The sequence below is a fragment of the Chaetodon auriga genome, chromosome 12, assembly GCF_051107435.1.
Source record: "Chaetodon auriga isolate fChaAug3 chromosome 12, fChaAug3.hap1, whole genome shotgun sequence".
NCBI classification, from domain to species: domain Eukaryota; kingdom Metazoa; phylum Chordata; class Actinopteri; order Chaetodontiformes; family Chaetodontidae; genus Chaetodon; species Chaetodon auriga.
Window position 1 is genome coordinate 21824948 of NC_135085.1, and position 19269 is coordinate 21844216.

At 45.9% G+C, this 19269-nt stretch overlaps 2 protein-coding genes across 4 annotated transcripts; both read left to right on the plus strand.

Annotated features, from left to right (window-relative positions):
• Positions 1–218: 218 nt before the first annotated feature.
• On the plus strand, positions 219–14931 carry LOC143329082 (vang-like protein 2). 2 transcript variants are annotated; one of them, XM_076744774.1, is made up of 8 exons: positions 219–455; positions 8783–9136; positions 9318–9441; positions 9844–10451; positions 10739–10872; positions 11007–11142; positions 11406–11649; positions 12214–14931. In XM_076744774.1, the coding sequence occupies exons 1-8, from the start codon at positions 241–243 to the stop codon at positions 12472–12474; spliced, it is 2076 nt and encodes a 691-aa protein (XP_076600889.1). In that variant the 5' UTR covers positions 219–240; the 3' UTR covers positions 12475–14931. The 2 variants fall into 2 exon arrangements, with proteins under 2 accessions (XP_076600889.1, XP_076600890.1); XM_076744775.1 differs by lacking the exon at positions 219–455 and adding an exon at positions 747–1048.
• Positions 14932–15113: 182 nt separating this feature from the next.
• Positions 15114–19097, plus strand: fcer1gl (Fc receptor, IgE, high affinity I, gamma polypeptide like). 2 transcript variants are annotated; one of them, XM_076745304.1, is made up of 5 exons: positions 15114–15315; positions 15477–15568; positions 15985–16023; positions 16483–16509; positions 16697–18962. In XM_076745304.1, exons 1-5 carry the CDS (start codon positions 15261–15263, stop codon positions 16760–16762), a joined length of 279 nt encoding a protein of 92 aa, XP_076601419.1. In that variant the 5' UTR covers positions 15114–15260; the 3' UTR covers positions 16763–18962. The 2 variants fall into 2 exon arrangements, with proteins under 2 accessions (XP_076601419.1, XP_076601418.1); XM_076745303.1 differs by having other exon boundaries at positions 15119–15315; positions 16480–16509; positions 16697–19097.
• Positions 19098–19269: the final 172 nt, after the last annotated feature.

Here is a 19269-nt window from a genome sequence, read left to right on the forward strand (position 1 = left end):
TAACGAAGTACTTTTATGATTTCCAGAACAGTATTACAGGACAAGTGTCATATGTAGATGTCCAATAATTCAGCAGGTCTGGACACACTTTCCTCACAGCTCCACAGAGGTCAGCCTGCATTCATGAACAGTTTGACGATGATGATGATGATGATGATGATGATGATGATGATGGTGGTGGTGGTGGTGGTGATGATGATGATGGTGATGGTTTCAGCAGCTCCATAAACTCCATCTTTTATGAGACATCCAGAGAACCGTGCACTGTTAGACCGTCTACCGTCCGGCTCTTCCCTCAGAAGCATCGCGGCGGTGGTTGATGTCTCTCAGGCCTGCTCCCCCGGGGGCCACCGGAGGAGGGGCCAAAGTGGAGCGGAGGCGGGGCGCACGGCGCTACGGCTGAGTGGAAAGAAAGTGGAAAGTGAGAAAATACCTGAATGGACAATCTGGAATAAGTAAGTAGCATATTTGTGTGGAAAATGTGTCGAAACGCTGCCGGCGGTGATTTGAGTGCGTGTGCGCCGCCGTAACGCAGAGAGGAGTGGAGGGAGGATTTGGGGCGCCGGAGATCTCCGGTTTCCCCAAACAATAGTCGACAGGACGCGATGGTCGCCTTTTTCTTTTTTTGAAACCGCAGGGAAGTTTAGGACCCTCATCGGCTCTATTGTTGTCCCCGCAGAGGCCACGTAGCTCTGCGGAGCGCGTTTAAACGTGGGAAGACGAGCGTTGCGTTCGTGAGCGTTTCCAGAGGACTGAATGATCCGGGGAGATGCGCATGGAGGCGGCGATCGCGTCCGGTTTGGTTGTAGGCCGAAGGTGGTGAACGCTCGCCCTGGTGGGAGTTTTGAGTGCGTCCATTCATTTACTGTGAGGGCGTCCCGTCTGGAGAAGGAAAGGGGGAAGAAAGGGAACGAGCATTCGGGTTAATTTGGCATCAGGACGCGACCGGTGGGGCCTGGGAGTCTCCCATTGTCCTGCCCTGCTACAGCACACTCCTTTCTCATTTTCTAGGTCGCACAACTCTTTCTAGTCGCCCTAAATGCTCACAGTAAGTTCGCCTTTTTGGTAGCCTTTTGTGCGTGGTGAATATTGCTGAATTATGGATGCAGCCGGACTCCTGATCCATGTCGCCTCATCCATTGAAGCTAAAATGTGCCCGAGTGGCTTTTTCCGTGGTTGCGCCGTTCAAATTCAAACTGAAACAGTGGGATGTTGCTGCAGCAGCAACAGGCCCTGATTTCCTCATGTGTACCGAGATCTTTATACCTGCTGGTCTTTATTTAATGGAGGAAAAACGAGTTATGGCTTTATTTGTGAGGGAAAACTCTGTATAACGCTTTAAATACTCATTAGAGTGAAAGTACTGCAGTAACTACGAACAGCTTCCAGTGGGACTGTTAAAGAGATGAAACAGGACATAAAAATACCATAAAGTATCAGAGAGCCTGTGTAAATTGCCTGTAACAAGAGTTTTACTGTAACATCACAGTGATGCCACAGAGGATGTAGAAGTACAGCCAGTTCACTGTGTCACTGTGGATTTTGAATTAGGACATTTCAACTACTGTCCAGCTGGTCCGAGACTAACTGGCTTTGTTTTATGTTTAATCAAGTTAATGAAATGCCAGAAGTTCCACTCAGTGTCCAATCAGAAGCTGTAAACCAAAATCTGCTCAGTTGTCAGTGACATAAATTGGATAAAAGCATCAAATCTTCACATTTGAGAAGCTGGAGCCAGAAAATTCCATAAAAGCTGATTAACACGATTGATCTGCAGATCAACCCATTGACTGATGTTTTCAGCACCAGTCAGCCTGTCTGTCTGTCTGCCTGTCTGTCTGTCTGTCTGTCTGTCAGTCACCTCTTTGGTTTGGTTTGGTGTAATTTACTGATAACTAAAAGGACGATGAAGTCCTGATCAGCAAACGTTATTGAGATGAAAACAGCTTTTCAGTATCTGAACTGATTAACTGACTAATTGTTTCAGCTCTAGCGCTGCCCTCTGTGGATTAAAGGGTAAAACATGAGTGAAGATTGTCTTTAGGAGAGCTGATGTGTTTGTAATGTGTAGAAAATAGTTCCCAAAGAGAACGGTTATATCTGCGGATCATGTAGAAGGACCGGCCGCTGGCCCTTGAAAGGCATGCTGTCGTTGAGTCATTTTTAAGTGCTTTGACCCACACGTTGAATTGCTCTCAGCCTCATGGTGCTACTGTGGTGGAACTGTCTGCATGGCTGGACACCTCTACAGGGCTAATATTGCTAAACTGACCCTTTAACGTGATTTAATTTTTATAAGAAAGCCTCATGCTCCAGACTGTCTAATGGACCGGAGTCCTTTATCTGAACCACATCCATCCAATCGCAGCTCACTGAGCCACTTCCTGTCTCCTTAATACTTTGTTTGGATATGCAGACAGATTGTATGCAGGGGTCTCTTTGAATCACAGCGCCGAGCAGAGGACAGGCCTGTTTATTCAACCATATCCTGCTAGATTTGTACACACACACACACACACACACACACACACACACACACACACCTGCTCCAGTTTGCTGCCCATGTGTGCACAAAGGTTGACAGTAGCAGTTGTCTTGTTTTTCGCTGGTTTTACTGATGTCGTCGCAGGCAGCAGTGGGTGGTGGTCAGCCCTGTGTGTGTGTGTGTGTGTGTGTGTGTGTGTGTGTGTGTGTGTGTGTGTGTGTGTGTGTGTGTGTGTGTGTGTGCGCGTGTGTGTGTGTGTGTGTGTGTGTGTGGCCCTGGTACAGTGCTGATCCTCTTCCCCTGCAGCACCCTGGGTGTGTGCATGCTTATTTTCACAGTTGGTATATCAGGCCTCAAATGGCTGTTGAGTGGAGCTGGTCATTTCAGAGATGGCCCAGATTGCTTCTCCACCCTGACAGCTGCTGTCTCAGCGCCAGCAGCCTGAATGTTTGATGACAGCTTGATTTCTTTTTGCCTTTGGGAAAAGAGAGGCTGTAAAATCCTACATCTGCTTGTGTTAAACGTAACGTGGCTCAAGCTGCTCGTATACGGCAAAGTTCCAGGTTAATTTTTGTTGCTTTAATCGGTCATCATTGATGTTTTGATCACTTTATTGAGGAGTAGAGCTTGACTTTCTTAATTATCATTAGGGCTCCGTCTATCGTTTGACATGTTTCAGCACTGGTGCCGGAGCATGAGCTAGTTTTAGTACCAAAACCGAAACGCTACATGTTTTGATGTCTTATTTTGAAAAATCGGAACATTTTCACTTAAAACAGAAACCAAACTTCTAAAATGCATCAAATAAGAACATTAAAATTAGCCAAATTAGCACTTAAATCAGGAAATATCTGATCAGTTGTGTAAACAAGCCTAACATGCTGATCCAGTGCCAGTTTTCAGTACCTTGTTTTTGTTTTTGCATCAAAAAATGTTCTGCAGTAGTGCCCCAGGCCCTACTTTAAGTAGAATCTATACTTTTAGATAAATAAGGACTTGCTTCAGATCATAATGTGGGCAGAGAAACATTGAAGTGTTAATTTAGATTCTTTTAATTGTTTTGTTTTTCTAAAATCCTGAACAGAGTTTGGTTGGTGGCTAGTCAAAGATTTCTTAGGTGGGTGGGGTTGTGATGGAGTACTTTGGACTTTTGACCTCAGGATGGCTCAAATGCTGGCTGTGCAGCCCTTCCAGGAGGGATCTTATGATACGGAAGCATCATCTTAACAAGCAGCTTAGCTTGTGTCTGCTATCAGTTAATGATATTAAACGGCTTCAGCCCATCATTGTTGTTTAATCTCAGACCACACACACCTACACAGACTCCTGAACCGGCCTGTTGTTGAAGAAATGAAAGAAAATCCTGAAGAATCACACCTCTGTTGGGTTAACAGTGGCTGTCCAGGAACAGAAACTGAGCGGGATGAAAAGAAATGAAGCTGTGTGTTCATGGAGGAAGCCGATCAAAAGCCTTAAACAATGGCAGGTTGTGCTTTTCCAGAACAGGCTGGAGCTCAGACTCTGCACGTTAATTTAACTTCGCTGGCTGAAGTCGGCGAGAAGAGTCCTGGTGAGGCTCATTAAGTAGGCCATAGGACACTGGGATGAATAGGAAACCTTATCCATCCCAACCCTGGACCACACCTCTGTAGATCGAGTGTTGTGTCATATTCTCACTAACAGGCTGACGGAGAGACAGACGGGTCGAAGGCAGACCGGCTCGTCTCAGGGTTGTGTAGTAAATGTTTTACTCAGTGCTGCTCAGGTAAGAGATCCCGCTGAAGAAAAGAAATGTCAGGTGCCATAATGCACAAGGTAAATCTGATTACAGGCTAAACTACAGAACTGGACCTTTAACTAAACGTACTGATTTTCTGTTATTATTACGCACATTGCTAGTTTCAGTTAAAACAATGGTTTGACATTTTAGGCTTGTTTGCTGTCTTGCTGAACAGCTCTCATGTCTGTGCAATAAACATGAAGCTATAGCCAGCGTTAGCTTAGCTAGCTTAGCTTAGCATAAAGACTGGAAGCGGGAGAAACAGACCAGCCCGACTCTGTCATAAGGTAACAAAATCCCACCCGCGGCACCTCTAAATTAACATATCACATTTGTTTAATCTGTACAACATCTGAAGTATAGGAATGGTAATTCATCTTTTTATGGGATGTTTCATGCTGGACTAGTCCTTGGCTATTTAGCGGTTAGCAACAGGTTGATGCTCTGATTCTTTGGTTTTCATATAGATCAAATAAACAAGATCTACTGTGTTAATTAGTGACTTAAAGTTGTTGGTTGGTTTGTTTCGTTACCTTTGGGCAGACCCAGGCTAGCTGTTTCCCCCCGTTTCCAGTCTTAATGCAAAGCTACGCTAATCGGCTGCTAGCTCCAGCTACATATTTACCACGCAGACATGAGATACCTATCAATCTTTTCATCTCCCAGCAAGAAAGCCAATAAGTGTATTTCCCAAATATTCCTCCAGTGGAGGGTCAAAGTTGAAGCCGGCTCAGAAGCTCAAGCTCCAAAAACACTGGATCCTACATTTCCCATAATGCATCTGAACAGTCTTCTGTCAGACCCGTCCCGCCTTGTCCTTTCAGGACTAAAACATATCATAAGCAGGCCAACACTAGAACAGAAATCTACAATAAACTATAAATTTATTGGCATTAAGTTAAATGTGACAGTTTGTGATGTACATCAGATTTTAGCTCAGACTCTCCGGCCCTGTTCGCGATCCGAGGCCAGAATTACAAACCGGCTTCGTTCCTCTATTCAAGCTTTTGTTTCTTTTGGATTTGGATGTTGGCTTGACTTTAAAAGACCACCCAAAGCACTCTTCATATGCTTTTCACTCCATGTGCGTCTCATTATGTGGTCGGACGAAGGCGTTGTGACATCATGTTGACATGATATCATAAAAATGTTCAAGCTGGAAGGCTGAAGCTGAAATCAGTCCTTCTTCCTGAAGTCAGCAGAGATCCAGATTTCTTCATCCATGGTGGCTCTAGTGATGATGAATCTTAGTTGTTCCTATGTGATATTTGAGTGTTGCTCATGTTGCTCAGTCCTGAGGTCAGTTTAATGTCTCATGTCCATCCAGTGTCAGAAGTCGTGGCGGGAAATGTGAATGAAGTCCTGAACGCCACACTCAGAGTCAGAGTAGCAACGTTTGGACCTTTGCTCTGCGTCACTGAGGATAACTGGATGCCTTTGCAGAGTGAAGCCTGAAGCAGTTCTTTCAACTGTGGCTGCAGCTGACGGTTATTGTCATTGTGAGTATCGATGAGTTGTTTGGTCTGTAAGATGTCCCAAAGCCTGAGATATCATCAAATGTCTAAGGTTTTGCTGACTGTCCTGCTGCTGTGCTAATTTTTTCCCCAAATCTCTTTTGACTTTTCCTTCGAGTGCCGACCTCACGGCAAACTTTACTTATCACCACAGTGTTTGCTCTGCCCAACATGTTTGCACCTTCAGCGGTCACCGGCTGCGATTTGGGCTTCTATTCGAGGTCCTTTTTCATCTCTAAGGCCTGTGGGTGCACACGGGCCCTGCAGGGCTTTGGCTGTGATTGCTACAGCTAATGAGTTAAACTTTCTACATGTTTGTGCCTCTGAAACTTGAAAGGACACTTACTGTGTTGTCTATGATTGCCTTATTTCACGTGTGATAGTCTGAGATGTGTAACAGTAAATCGGCTGCTGTTGTCAGACTTTACAGGATCAGTGAGTGCTGCTCTTCATTTCAGAATGACTCCTCTTGCAGCGTAATCGCTTTGTGATGCAGGCAGCATTACTATAATTGTTATTTTTATGAAGTGGCGGGCTGAACAGTAATGCCAGCGATGAATTCAGATTGTTATTTTGGCCGACGGAGGACAAGCTCCAGCCAAACATCCACAGCCAGCAGATAAAAACACTGTTTAGATTTTGTTTATTGCCCGTCTAAAAATACGCAGCTTGTTGCTTAAATCTCATGTGAATCTGCAGCGACTGTTTTCTCAAGATGCTTCGAAGCAGCTGAGGACAGCTCTGGGACCTTAACTGTCTTTAATGCACTTTTTTAGTGTCATGTCAAGCATGTGTTTGCTCGTGTTGCGTGACACTCAGCGGGCAGATTCCTCTCTGTTGCAGAGAGGACAGTTTCTGCACTTAAATGGCATAAAAGCACCGCACGGGTCTGCACATAAGATGCTCGTTCCTCTGCCATTACTGCAGATAAAAGCTGGCGATGATGCACGAGGAAGAGGCTGTTAGTCATTTCAGTTTTGTGGTCTGGAAAAGGCATGTCGTTGAGTGTTCACACGGCTGCAGGGAGCCACGATCAGGGCGCTTCCTCTCCAGACAAAATCCAAATGAAAGGCTGTAAAACAAAGGAGCGCACGAGGAACATGAGGACGAAGTCACAGCGTTTGGCTTGAAGGGAAGTGGATTTAAAACACGACGGAGCAGAAAAACCACGTTAAGTCAAATCAGGACCCCGATGGCAGCTGACGCCCCCCTCCGTCTCCCTCAGAGGGCCAATCAAAGCGGGCGAGCTGCAGCCGCCCTTTATCAATTAACCAGCATATGACAGCCCAACATCCGTCATGCCGGCGCTTTTATTTTGGTGATTTCTCGCCGGCGTGGACAACAGAGCGGCAGAGGGCGGCGTGAGGTCAGGTTTCCACGGCAACTGTCAACCTCCAATCCCCGTCCAGCTGAACACCCTCTTTCATCGCCATGGCACCAGTGAGGCCCTGTTTCCCGGGGGACGAGGGGAGTGCGGGAGGGAATGTGAGACGGCGAGAGGGAGGGAGAGGGCAAACAAGTTTTGTGAAAACACAGTAATCCAATATGGCCGCCATTGTGTCCAAGCTAACGGCGGCTAAAGCTGCCTTCCTGGTGAGAGAGCATGCGGCGGTGTGATGATTAACCCCGGCGGAGAGCTGGAAGACGTGATGTAAGAGGCAGAGCTGAGGTGAAAGGCTCGCTGTAGGGTTAATGTGTGTGGGCTGTTAGCGGTGCTCAGTGAGCCTTCATGAGACGACCGCGTAGATTGACTGGGAATTCAAAAGGTCATTTACACTTAAGCTATACAATCAGAGCGACTGACACGCCCTCCTGAAACCCGACCCGGGTCCTCGTGGTCTTTGAGGGACTGTTGTTTGTGCTGATGCTTCCAGTTTGGGCAGTTTTCACGCCTGAACTTTGTCATTTTTGTGGTTGTTTAGAAAATGTTTAGATCATTATGGTGCCACAAAACTTTCCATTTACGCAAGAGCTGAAACAGTTGGCAGATTGATTTCATTTTGCATGAAAAAAGCCAAACATTTGTTTGTTCCTGCTCCTCCAGAGCGAGGATTTGCTGTATGTCTCTGTTTTATGTAATTGTGTTGTAAAATAGTTGGATTTTGAGCTGTTAGCTGGACAACAACATCAATAACGAAAACTGGACCGAAGATATTTAAGTCATGTTGGAAAAACTACCAACCAAACAATCAAATGTAGAAATAAACTGTGCAAAGATGATGAAGGAGGAACCTCCAAAAGATCAGTAGTGGATGACCTGACATGATGGGACAATATCTAGAAAAAGGACACCATCAGCTCAGTATTCTGACAAACTGATAACGCTTTTGCTTGTTCATTCTGAATCTGATGCAGCGACACGTTTCAAAGACTGGTCCAAAAACACCTGTTTGGATCACTCCACAGGTAAACAATGCTCAATCATAACAGAGGTGGACTCAGAGTCAGTGAAGCTGTGTCTGTTCATCTAAAGCTCGCTAACATTAGCAGCATTAGCGAGGCTGCAGCAGCAAAACCCCTCAGTGCATCTGAGCGAGCGAGAGCGTTTTATTGCTTCTGAATCAGACTTTTCATTTGTAAGCGGAGGGTTGTGTTATTCCGTCTTTCAAAGGCTGCAAAGTCAAGTTTTTAACGATTGCTTAATCAGCTCTTGAATGAGGATGCCTGATCTGAAGGCAGTGTTTCTAAATGATGTTTATCTCGTAGATTATACCAAACCAACAGTGCGTGATATAAAAAGGAAGCTCAGAATGGGCCCATGGGAGCGTTTGAAGTGCTTCCATCTCGACGGCTGGTGTTACAGCCGCTCGAAGCCGAGGCAGGAAGCTCATCAAGAACGGCTCGAAAATGAGGAAATGCACATGAACCCTCCTGTGTGCGTTCAGTGACGTCTGTTCTTTTAACGTGTATAAATGATAAGTGTGTTCAGAGTGAGCTGCGTGCACCATAATCAAACTCCTCCGGAGTTTTAACCCTCACTCTGTCTTTGCTCGTCTCTTTCAGATCACAGCCGCCTCAGCTCTCCCCTGCTGCGACTCTCCTGCCCCTCTTCTCCTCTCTGCAGCCTCCCCCGTTCTCCCGCCTCCCTTCTCCTGCTCCCTCCTCATCCGCCTCCAAGATAGATTCCCTCAGGAGTAAGGTTGACCTGCTCAAGCTGCCCCTCGCTCTCTCCACCAAGTCCATCTCCGAGCGCAAGAGCCAGCTGGGAGGAGTGGGCGAGCAGCGCGGCACGGGGGGAGGAGGAGGAGGCGGGGCTCGTAAAGCCCGCTCACCGCCGACCCGAGACATGGACAACGAGTCGCAGTACTCGGGCTACTCATACAAGTCCTCCCACTCCAGGAGCTCCCGCAAGCACAGGTAGATGCAGCGCAGGTCACACGGATGACGTCGATTTAACCTCGGCTTTCTCTTTTAGCAGCAGCGACTGAATGTGTTCGTTCCAAAACACCCTGAACACGCTGCATCAGACGTCCATCACAGAGCAGAGCAGAGAAATAACTGCCTCGCATCCAGTAACTCTGCATCGTTTGTCTTCCAGGGATCGAAGGGATCGTCACCGGTCCAAGAGCCGGGACAGCAGCAGCCGTGGAGACAAATCTGTCACCATCCAGACTCCCGGAGAACCGCTGCTGGACGCAGAGTCGACCCGCGGAGACGACAGGGTCAGTCACTGCTTTCAGTTTTAATGACCTCCACTGAGGCCTCTGGGATGTGGGTTTGACGCCTTTAAAGAATCTAAAGAATGTAAATAAGCTTCAGTCGCTTCATTTCAGTTGTGTATGGGTAGGTATCATATGAAGTTAAAGGCATGTGTCCATTAAAGAGACTGAGGATGTTTGTCTCTAGATGAAGTGAAGAGCGTCTTTCTTTAAACAGCAGAGCTTCGGACTGAATCTCCCTTCAGAAAGAAGAATTTCAATGTCTGAAATTGTGCTTCTACGTGTTGCTCTGGCTCTCTTCACTTATTCAATAAATAGGCCAAACATCTTGGTAAAATCTGTTTTATAGACACTGAAATGAACCCTAAACACTGATGAACCTTCCTCTTCCTCTTCCTCTAACAGGATGATAACTGGGGCGAGACCACCACGGTCGTCACCGGCACGTCAGAGCACAGCATCTCCAACGAGGACCTGACCCGCGTCACCAAAGATTTGGAGGAGTCGACTCCACTGGAGTGCAAGCGCTTCGTCGGCCCGGCTCTGGGAGGCTGCCTGAGCTTCTTCGCCCTCGTCACGCCTTTAGCCTTCCTCATCCTCCCGCAGGTCCTGTGGCGTGAGGCCCTCGAGCCCTGCGGCACTCCCTGCGAAGGCCTCTACGTCTCCTTGGCCTTCAAGCTCCTGGTCCTGCTCATCTCCTCCTGGGCGCTGTTCCTCCGGCCTCCTCGCGCCACTCTGCCGCGCTTCTTTGTCTTCCGCTGCCTGCTGATGGTGCTGGTGTTCCTGTTCGTGGCATCGTACTGGCTGTTCTACGGCGTGCGGGTGCTGGAGCCCAGGGAGAGGGACTACAGGGGGATTGTGGAGTACGCCGCCTCGCTGGTGGACGCCCTGCTCTTCATACAGTACCTGGCTCTGGTGCTGCTGGAGGTCCGGCACCTGCAGCCGGCCTTTTGCCTCAAGGTGGTCCGGAGCACGGACGGGGCCAGCAAGTTCTACAACATAGGCCATCTGAGGTTAGTGAGGAGTTCCCTCTTCAAGCTGGATCAGATAATAACATAAAACCCACTTTAAGCCCCTCATCATGTCAGGGGATTATTTGCCTTAGTGGAGTGTTTTCCAAACAAACTTTAAATTGGCGTAAAGCAGTAGACACACAGTGAGCCTGCAGCGTTCAGGGCTCATTGGCTCCTGCAGACAGTATTTTCGCACTGTAGTGCTGTTCTCTGTTCTTCTCCTGTGATGCACACAGCCTGTCCTCGTGCAGCGCTGCAGCACTGATCATTGACATGCTGTGTTTCAGTATCCAGCGGGCAGCTGTCTGGGTGTTGGACCGTTATTACAGCGACTTCCCCGTCTACAACCCCGCCCTGCTCAACCTGCCCAAGTCCATCCTGTCCAAGAAGATGACCGGCTTCAAGGTTTACTCTCTGGACGGTAAATACAGCCTCATCACGGCTCTGACGCCTGTTTTTCATCCATCTTTGTTATCAGTTGTCATTTGTTGGTCTGCATCAAGACCAGATGAAATGCAGTCTGCTAATTCCTCCTTCTGCATGTGTTGCCTTTAGAAAACACCACCAACAACTCCACAGGTCAGTCCCGGGCCATGATCGCAGCCGCCGCCCGGAGGAGAGACAACTCCCACAACGAGTTCTACTACGAGGAGGCCGAGATGGACCGCAGGGTCCGCAAACGCAAGGCCAGGTCGGATAGATAATCCTTTCTTTCAAACTCAACTCAGACTCCAAACAAGCAGAGATGCTGTGTGAAATGTAAATAAACTCAGAATGTAATCATTTATAAACAAACCAGCAGCAGTTTTACAAAGCGTCCCTGAGCCCATGTAGTCACATCCTTTATCCAGTCATGTGTTCACATAGTGGTGAAGCGCTCTCCTTCCTTCTACATTCTGTTGAGAAACATCAAAGCTGAGAAAGTCATCACGATGTCTGTTCTCGTCCCTCCAGGCTGGTTGTGGCGGTGGAGGAGGCCTTCACACACATCAAGCGTCTCCATGAAGACGAGGTCGCCTCGTCCCCCAAACACCCTCGGGAGGTGATGGACCCCCGGGAGGCGGCGCAGGCCATCTTCGCCCCGATGGCGCGGGCCATGCAGAAATACCTGAGGACCACCCGGCAGCAGGCCTTCCACAGCATGGAGAGCATCCTCACACACCTGCAGTTCTGCATCACGCACAACATGACGCCGAAGGTAAAGCTGACCTCACTCGCTGCTCCGTCAGTGAATCAGAAATGCTGACAAATCAGTTTTTGTGGCTAGTCTAAACGTCCTCACAGGGTTGAGGTTGCTGCAGGCGAGTTTGGCCACAGCATTTACAGCAATGCACATGAACATTTAGATCCCTGGAGCTGAAAATGTACACACATGGCACTGTTTACTACAGATACTCAGAAGTACTCGAAGTTAAAATGATTTCCATTCACGTCTACAGTTACTCACATGATGAAACATTCCTGCTGTTAGGAATTGATGCACAAGATGCCTTTAAACATAAAAAATATTTCCTTTACTTACTATTATTTACTTACTATAGGTTGCTATAATAACCTTTATTGACCCAGGATTAAAATCTCTCTAACAAGAGAGTCGTGTTCAAGATGGGCAACAGTAACAGTGAGTTAGACGGAGCAGCACACATAAAACCCCTTTCCTCATTCATTCATTTATTTTCAACACAGCAACAGAAGTGCTGTCCTGTTAAAGCCTGTTTCCAGTGTTTCCACGATGACTAACCTGCTGCGTCCTCCCTGTCAGGCCTTCCTGGAGCGTTACCTCACCCCAGGCCCCACCATGCAGTACCAGCAGCAGAACGGCAGGGGGCGCCAGTGGACTCTAGTGAGCGAGGAGCCGGTGACCTCGGCCCTGCGTCAGGGTCTGGTCTTCTCCCTGCGACGCCTGGACTTCTCCCTGGTGGTCACGGTGACGCCGCTCCCCTTCCTGCGGCTCGGGGAGGAGTTCATCGACCCAAAGAGCCACAAGTTCGTCATGAGGCTGCAGTCGGAGACCTCGGTGTGAAGGCCCTCCGCCGCCGCCGCATCGCTCCCATGGCGGGACATCCAATCATTTCCCCCGTCTGTGACGAAGAATCCCTTCAAGGGGAGGAGGGTCTGCATCCTCCCTCCTGTTCTCTGATCATCACAGATGCTCTGATATCAAACTGTGATCAGCTCAACGATTGTCCAAACCTGGAGTTAAACCGATGCCTTGACTTCTTCTTTTTCTGTGTTGTTACGTTTTTGTCAACACGCTGTAAAAAACTTTTCTGAAGGGACTTTTTCCTCTTCTTGCCTCTTTCCGTTGCTGTAACCACTGGACTACTTTACTGTGCCGACTCAACACATGAACACCGGAGGAGGCGGATTGCATCAGATTCGTCCCTTCCTCTTTCTCGTGTCTTAAAAGCCGACCGACCGGAGCTCAGCTCTGACTGCGACGCTGGTGTACCACTGCCTTTTGGTTCCCTGTCAGTGACGAGGACTGTTTTTATACTAAAGGGTGTGACTTTTTTTTTTTTTTTACTTACAGAATGTAGCATTATGTGCATTGAATTAACACGTGGCTTCTCTGCGGCCTGAAGGTCAAACTGTCTTTTTATCTGACTGTAAAGAAGAATGGAAGTACATTCCCAAGCTGTTGCGACTCCACGACTGTCTAAATATGCAGCTTTTGTTTTATTCTACACTGGTATTTTTTACTATTATTTCACAGTTTTGGCAAAGAGACTAAACAAAGACCTCATTTACGCCTGCTGTTAACACGCAGTCTGTATCTACATATTATCTGGATTACGATGTTAAAGCACGAATCCCATGAAGAGACCAGAAAACCAGCGATGCATCTGTGGAAACGTTCAATCCTAACACACATATTTCACAGAACATGTGCTTAATATGTTCCTGAAGCAGCTGGGCAGTGTTTTTAACAAACATCACTATAAGAGGAGTAGATTAGGCTTTTTCTGGGTACTATTTTAAGCCGCTGACTAATGCATGCTGAGTATTCACAGCAGCAGGAAGTGTACGTGGGAGTAATTTAAAATTAAGTAGTTTTAGATCAGACTTTAGATACACAGAAAATACCAGTTAGTAGGATCCATCCATTGTTTTTAGTCTTTTCATGGGATTTACTGAGAATAAGAAACATACAGAATATTTCTCGATTTACCGTTTTAATGCAGCCTGTAACTGCATGCAGTCAGACCTGGATCCACCACTGGATCGATGGAGGTCAGGATTGTGATTGGATGTCAGCCTCGTGTGCCGGCAGTCTTGTTTCTGAAGCTTTCATCGGCATGTCAGGGTCTTCCTCGGTGGACGGAGCTGCTCAGCTGTCCTCGCGATGGTTTAGTTGTCGGAGGAGGAGGCCATCTTTGAACAGAGACGAGGGCTACAATCTCCACCTCATATACGACCACACATCCATTTCCATCACAGCTGAGCAACTCAGTCTGCTGAGACTCCTCTGGTTCATTGACCACAGTCTAATATCATGTATTTATAACAATACAACATATCAGGTTTGTTCAGGATTAAGTTGTGGACTCAAATCAAACTCAAATCCACAACTTGTGGACTTGTGGACGTTCGTTTGCTGACATTCCCGGAGCTCCAGCTGTCCGATGTGCACATTTCTGTCCAATCACAATGCAGAATTGAGTCAAGCCGAAGAGGGCGTGAATGCAAAGATGCTCAGATGCCGTTATCCAGATCCGGATCACATGTTAACTCCAGGTGTAAACGGGGTCATGGTCTATTTGAGGCTTTCTAACAGTGGACACATCAGCCCTGAACGGGCAGCTGTAGTTAAACTACGAGCAGACTTCTCTGGTTTTTTAGTGTTTTTATGCATTTCAACAAAAACACCCAAACCGGACGTGTGATTGTAACTCCTCTCTGCAGCCGTAGCGTCTCACCGCCTCGCCTTGTGCCACGGGCTGAGCCAAGCGCCGTGAGCTCGCCGCCTCCATCCCACAGCCTTACCCTCCACAGGTGGAGGCCCAGCGACGGGGCACGCCTCGCCTCCTTCTTCTCCAGGTCCTCAAAAACTCACTGTAACCCTGAAACGGGCCCGATGTGGAGGCCTGAGCCCCTCTGTTGTATCTACCTGCAGTATGTTTGTCTCTCCAGTGAAAACACGGTTTTAAAAAGCCCTTTACATTTCTAAAAAACTGTCCAAACGCCAGGTCCGACGTGTGCGACATTTCACCCGAGCGATCAGAAATGCGGATGTTTTTTCAAAGATGCATGCTAGAGTTATGTCGGGCTCCAAAACGTTTTTTTTTATAATAATTTGTTTTCTATCATTTTGAAGGTGCCTAAGTTATGACGATGCAATTTTCTCAATGTTTTTACTTTTGGAAAACAAGTGGCTTGTAAAAAAAAATGTAGATTTGTCTTGTATTTTCTTCCTTTTGGTAACTGTAGCTTGTATAGTGTGTTAGGCATTTTTCCATTATTAAACCATTTATTCCTTACATGTGCTCTTTTTGTCACTTATTTTAGGTTGTGGGATGTCTGTTGGCATTTCTGGTTTTGGGACGGCTTCTGCTTTCTGTTTTTAAAAGATGTAGTTCTCATCAAACGCAACTGTTTTCGCAAGAGTTTTAGAGGAACTTCTGTGCAGGGAGGATGGTCGTGTGGCAGGCGTGTGGTTTCACAGCTTCAAAAAAACGGACAGAGAGCCCCGGACTTCCTGATCGCTGCTTCTCACAGAGCTCACTGCAGAGCTTTTTTTTAAGAGATCTCATCGACAAAGGAGCAGCAAAACACACCTTTTATCTCATCAGCAGCTCGCTCGGTAAGATGCTGCGAGCGTCGCTCATCGCTGCCTTTCTGATCATCAGTCCCACCTGCGTTGGTGAGGATTAGCAAATGTCCTTTCTTTGAGCTCTTTAAGATACTTGTGGCACAGAGAATTAAAGCGGTACACTGTGGGTGGATGAGATGGCGTCAGGACATCTTAACCTTTCTGCTGGAGGTGATGGTGAGTGATGAAGATGATGTCTTTTCTGTGTGCAGAGGCCATCGGAGACATGAGCGTATGTTACATCTTGGATGGGATTCTCATCCTTTACGGCATCATTCTCACTGTCTTGTACTGCAGACTGAGGGTAAGACCAGCAGCAACACACACCACCATGACACACACCACATAGACGTGCACAGCTGTTCCTTATGGTCACAATGATGTTTTCACTGCAGCACTGACAGAAATGTGATTATTTAGAATATTTTAAGAGATTCTCTGTAATATTCTCCCCCGTGGATTTGAAATAGTGATGAAAATGATCCTCCAGCACATAAAAACATAAATATTTCCATCTGTCTGATTGGGAAACTCCTCCTACCTAACTTTCATGTCCGTTGCAGCAGCGAAACTTTTTTCAACTTCTGCCAATTTTAGAAGCAAACTCTTCACATCCTCTGCAATATATCTGCACCTTTACCTGTTAAAACCCACACATCAGAGTCTAATTCACACCTCACGATAAATCATCATGTGAGCTTTCTGATTGGTTTTTCACAGATGAGTCCAGCCAACAAAAAGCCTGACAACCAGCCTGAGGTGAGATTAAAGCTGTACATGTATTCATGTGTGTGTTATGATCAGGTGAAAATGTGCTGGGAAAAGAGCTTTTTAAAGCAAAAAGTCATTTTGTGGTATTTTGACCTCAAGAGCTGTAGTTCTACTTTAAAGTCTACCTCAGTCTATTTCCTGTAAGCTTGAGTTGACCACCGACCTACATTATTTATACTCTATACACAGTCACAGTTTCCACCGGTGTTTCTTCACACAACAAATGTGTCACTTCCAACTTCCTCCCACATGTTCTGTGCACACAAAATGAGATGGAATCGATCCTGAAAGCTAAGAATAAATAAAACTATCTGCATAAAACGCCTCTTTAAAGGCACAGGAAGGAGGAACTAGATACTCTAAATATCAAGCGTCCAGCGCTCCGTTGTGTTTACTAAGAAATGATGTCACTCGATAATTGATTTCATTGTTTCCGTCCCACAGAAGCAGCCCGCAGAGGGAGGCATCTATGCGGTGAGACTTCTCATACTAATGCTTAAAAAGGAAAAGTGGGTGTCATTTTTTAAGTCACCCCCCCCTGAATGTCAGAGAGAGAGAAAATCAAACTCAGACTCAGTGCAGGAAATACTCAACACATTGTGAAAAAAAAGTGTTTAACTTTTTACTTTTACCGCTCTGGGTTCGTGTGTGTGTCCTGCAGGGTCTGACTTGTCAAACCAGTGATACCTACGAGACCATCAAAATGGATAAAAAGCCCATTGTGTGATGGGAGGAGGATGCTGAGCACAGAAACAGCGTCGAGTCCCTTCGAGGGTTTTACTGTATATTAGGTTGTGTTAACATGTGGCGGGTGTGTGCAAAGAGTTCCTATACATGACTTTTCTACCCCTTTTTTTACATGTAAAAATATATCTTTTATTTCTAAACTTTGTGTCACGCATGTGTGCGAATTAAATTAATTTAATGATCTGTGTTTTCACTGCATGTCGCTCTGTGTTCCTCATCTGGTGTCTAAGAAAGCAGAAGTCTCAGTCTCTCAGTTCATGTGTTCCCTTTCACACATGAAATATGTCAACAAGTAGAGTTCAGCTCAGGATTTTTTTTTTTTTTTTTTTTATTAATAACTGGTCTGCTGATTGTTTTTAATTCATCTTTTTGTGTGTAAAATGTAAAAAAAAATCTCTTAAAGCCCAAAGTGACATCTTCAGATATATCAGATTAATCCAAAACTCAAAGTGTTTGCAATGAAATAAAACAGAGACAATCAGCAGATTCTAAAGCTGGAACTTTTCTGACCATCAGCGTATTGATTAACTGTCTGATCTCTATCAATAAACCTGATTTGATTAGCCCAAGTCATGTGGTGGCTTTAAAGGCTACTTATGAGCATCAGAACCAAAACTTGGGAACAAAAACTGCAAATACTCTTCAAAGAATATAAGAAATCTGATTTAATTTGATTCAGTTTTTACTTGAAACCTTGAAGCATTGAGCTGGTTTCATGTCTACTTCTGAAACATTTGATCACTGGAATTTATCACTCAGCAGTTTCTAATACAAAAAGAAAATCTCAACTTCTATTTTGATTGAATTGTTTTTGGCAGAAAACAGTAACATGATAATATCTCAGTATTCAGAGGAAATCTAACCCCAGAATTACATTCCAATAAACTAGAAATAACAGAGCAAAGAGTAAATATAATATAGTAAAGAGTAACATCTCTTTTCATGCCTCAAAAATGCTCATGTACAGGAGGGAAAGATAAACCAGCTGCAGCGGCAGAGAGCTGTCACTCATGTTCACTGTAGTAAAAGCCTGTTTCATTCCACCTGTGTAGCAGCCGATTGTCCTGCTGACTTATTTACATAGAAACATGACTGGAAATGTATTCAAAACAGACTCATCACAACCCGGGCTCTCTCTGCGTGTGCTGCTTTCCCCCCTGAGGCTCTTGACAAAGACAAGAAACTCGCTCATCCAGCTGCTTGTTACAACACCCTGTTCTGGGCTCACAGCTGCATGTGCACAGTGGTGAAATGAGTCTTTATGAGCCTGAACATACGTACGTTAAACATGCTGCTGCAGCAGGACAGCACAGTGTGCAGTGTGTGTGTTTGTTGCTGCTGTCTGACAGACACTGAGCTTTGATTATTCTCAGTGTGAGTGTCCACACGTCCGCACTGCGCCTCCATATGAATGAAGCTGCTGGTGTCTGTGATTCAGCCTCAGTCATCAGACAAACAGCTGACGGGAGCATCTTCCTGTCAGAGGCTGTTTTGGAAAAACGGACTAATTCGGAATTTCGCACGAAATCATGCTGCGTTCACTGCATCCGGGGAATTTCAGCTTTCAACAACTGAATGTGCGTAGAAACGGTAAAAACGCTTCAACGCGGAGGGATGGATGTTGAAGGGAAGCCTGTTTTATATGTGTTTACATAGATCTCAAGCACTTTTAACTAAACCCAAGGCCTTATTATTATTGTTTTAGTATTATTTTAAATCTTTTCATTTACTTTTGATCTTTTATTCTTTTTCTTATTTTTTAAATGTACTACGATATAGACTTTTCCCTTTATTCTGCTATTTTCATTGGATTATTTTAACTTCTCTGTGCAGCACCTTGAATCTACCGTACCTGTGTATGAAACATGCCTTATAAATAAAACTGTCTTGCCCTGACTTGACTTGATGAAAAAAACAAAACAACAAAAGCTTTTTATCAGGGCCTCCTCCTCCTGAGTTGGGGCATTCATGTGCTCTCATTTACATAATTCTGATATTTCCAGGATGGGTTGAAAGAAGTTGCGTAGCCCATCAGAAAGAAGTAGAAACTTTAGCTCAAGATAACATCCTAATGTTTATATGCTGACAGTCTTAAAACCTGCTTTTATGCACTGATCTTTCAAACGGTGTTAAGCGACCTTTCTGCTGAAGCCTGTCTCAGTGAGTTGTGAAACCGTGTGATTTTTACCATCTTTTAATTAAAGTTTTTGTTTTCTTCTTTCTTTTCTATTGTTCTCTCTCGTGCTATAAAGTTGAATTAAGCTGATCAATTGCTAACATTTGATTGAATAAACAAATCTCTAAGCTTGTTGGGCAGCTGGATGTCTGTTCTTGTCCCGAAGCACTCAAATCAGATTTTGTCAACGCCACCAGAACGCAGCATGCAGTGGGCGTATCCAGGCGGCGCGGTGGGCGGAGCCGTGTAGCACAGGTGTAGAGGCTCAAACCTATGTTGTAAGTGCTTCACCCTGTGCGTGACAGGCGCGA

Coding starts and splice junctions, on each gene's coding strand:
- LOC143329082 (XM_076744774.1), top strand. CDS start 241: ATGAGACATCCAGAGAACCGTGCACTGTTAGACCGTCTACCGTCCGGC. Junction 11,143..11,405: donor GTCCGCAAACGCAAGGCCAG/GTCGGATAGATA, acceptor TCGTCCCTCCAG/GCTGGTTGTGGCGGTGGAGG. Junction 11,650..12,213: donor CGCACAACATGACGCCGAAG/GTAAAGCTGACC, acceptor CCTCCCTGTCAG/GCCTTCCTGGAGCGTTACCT.
- fcer1gl (XM_076745303.1), top strand. CDS start 15,261: ATGCTGCGAGCGTCGCTCATCGCTGCCTTTCTGATCATCAGTCCCACC. Junction 15,569..15,984: donor TCTTGTACTGCAGACTGAGG/GTAAGACCAGCA, acceptor GGTTTTTCACAG/ATGAGTCCAGCCAACAAAAA. Junction 16,024..16,479: donor AGCCTGACAACCAGCCTGAG/GTGAGATTAAAG, acceptor TCCGTCCCACAG/AAGCAGCCCGCAGAGGGAGG.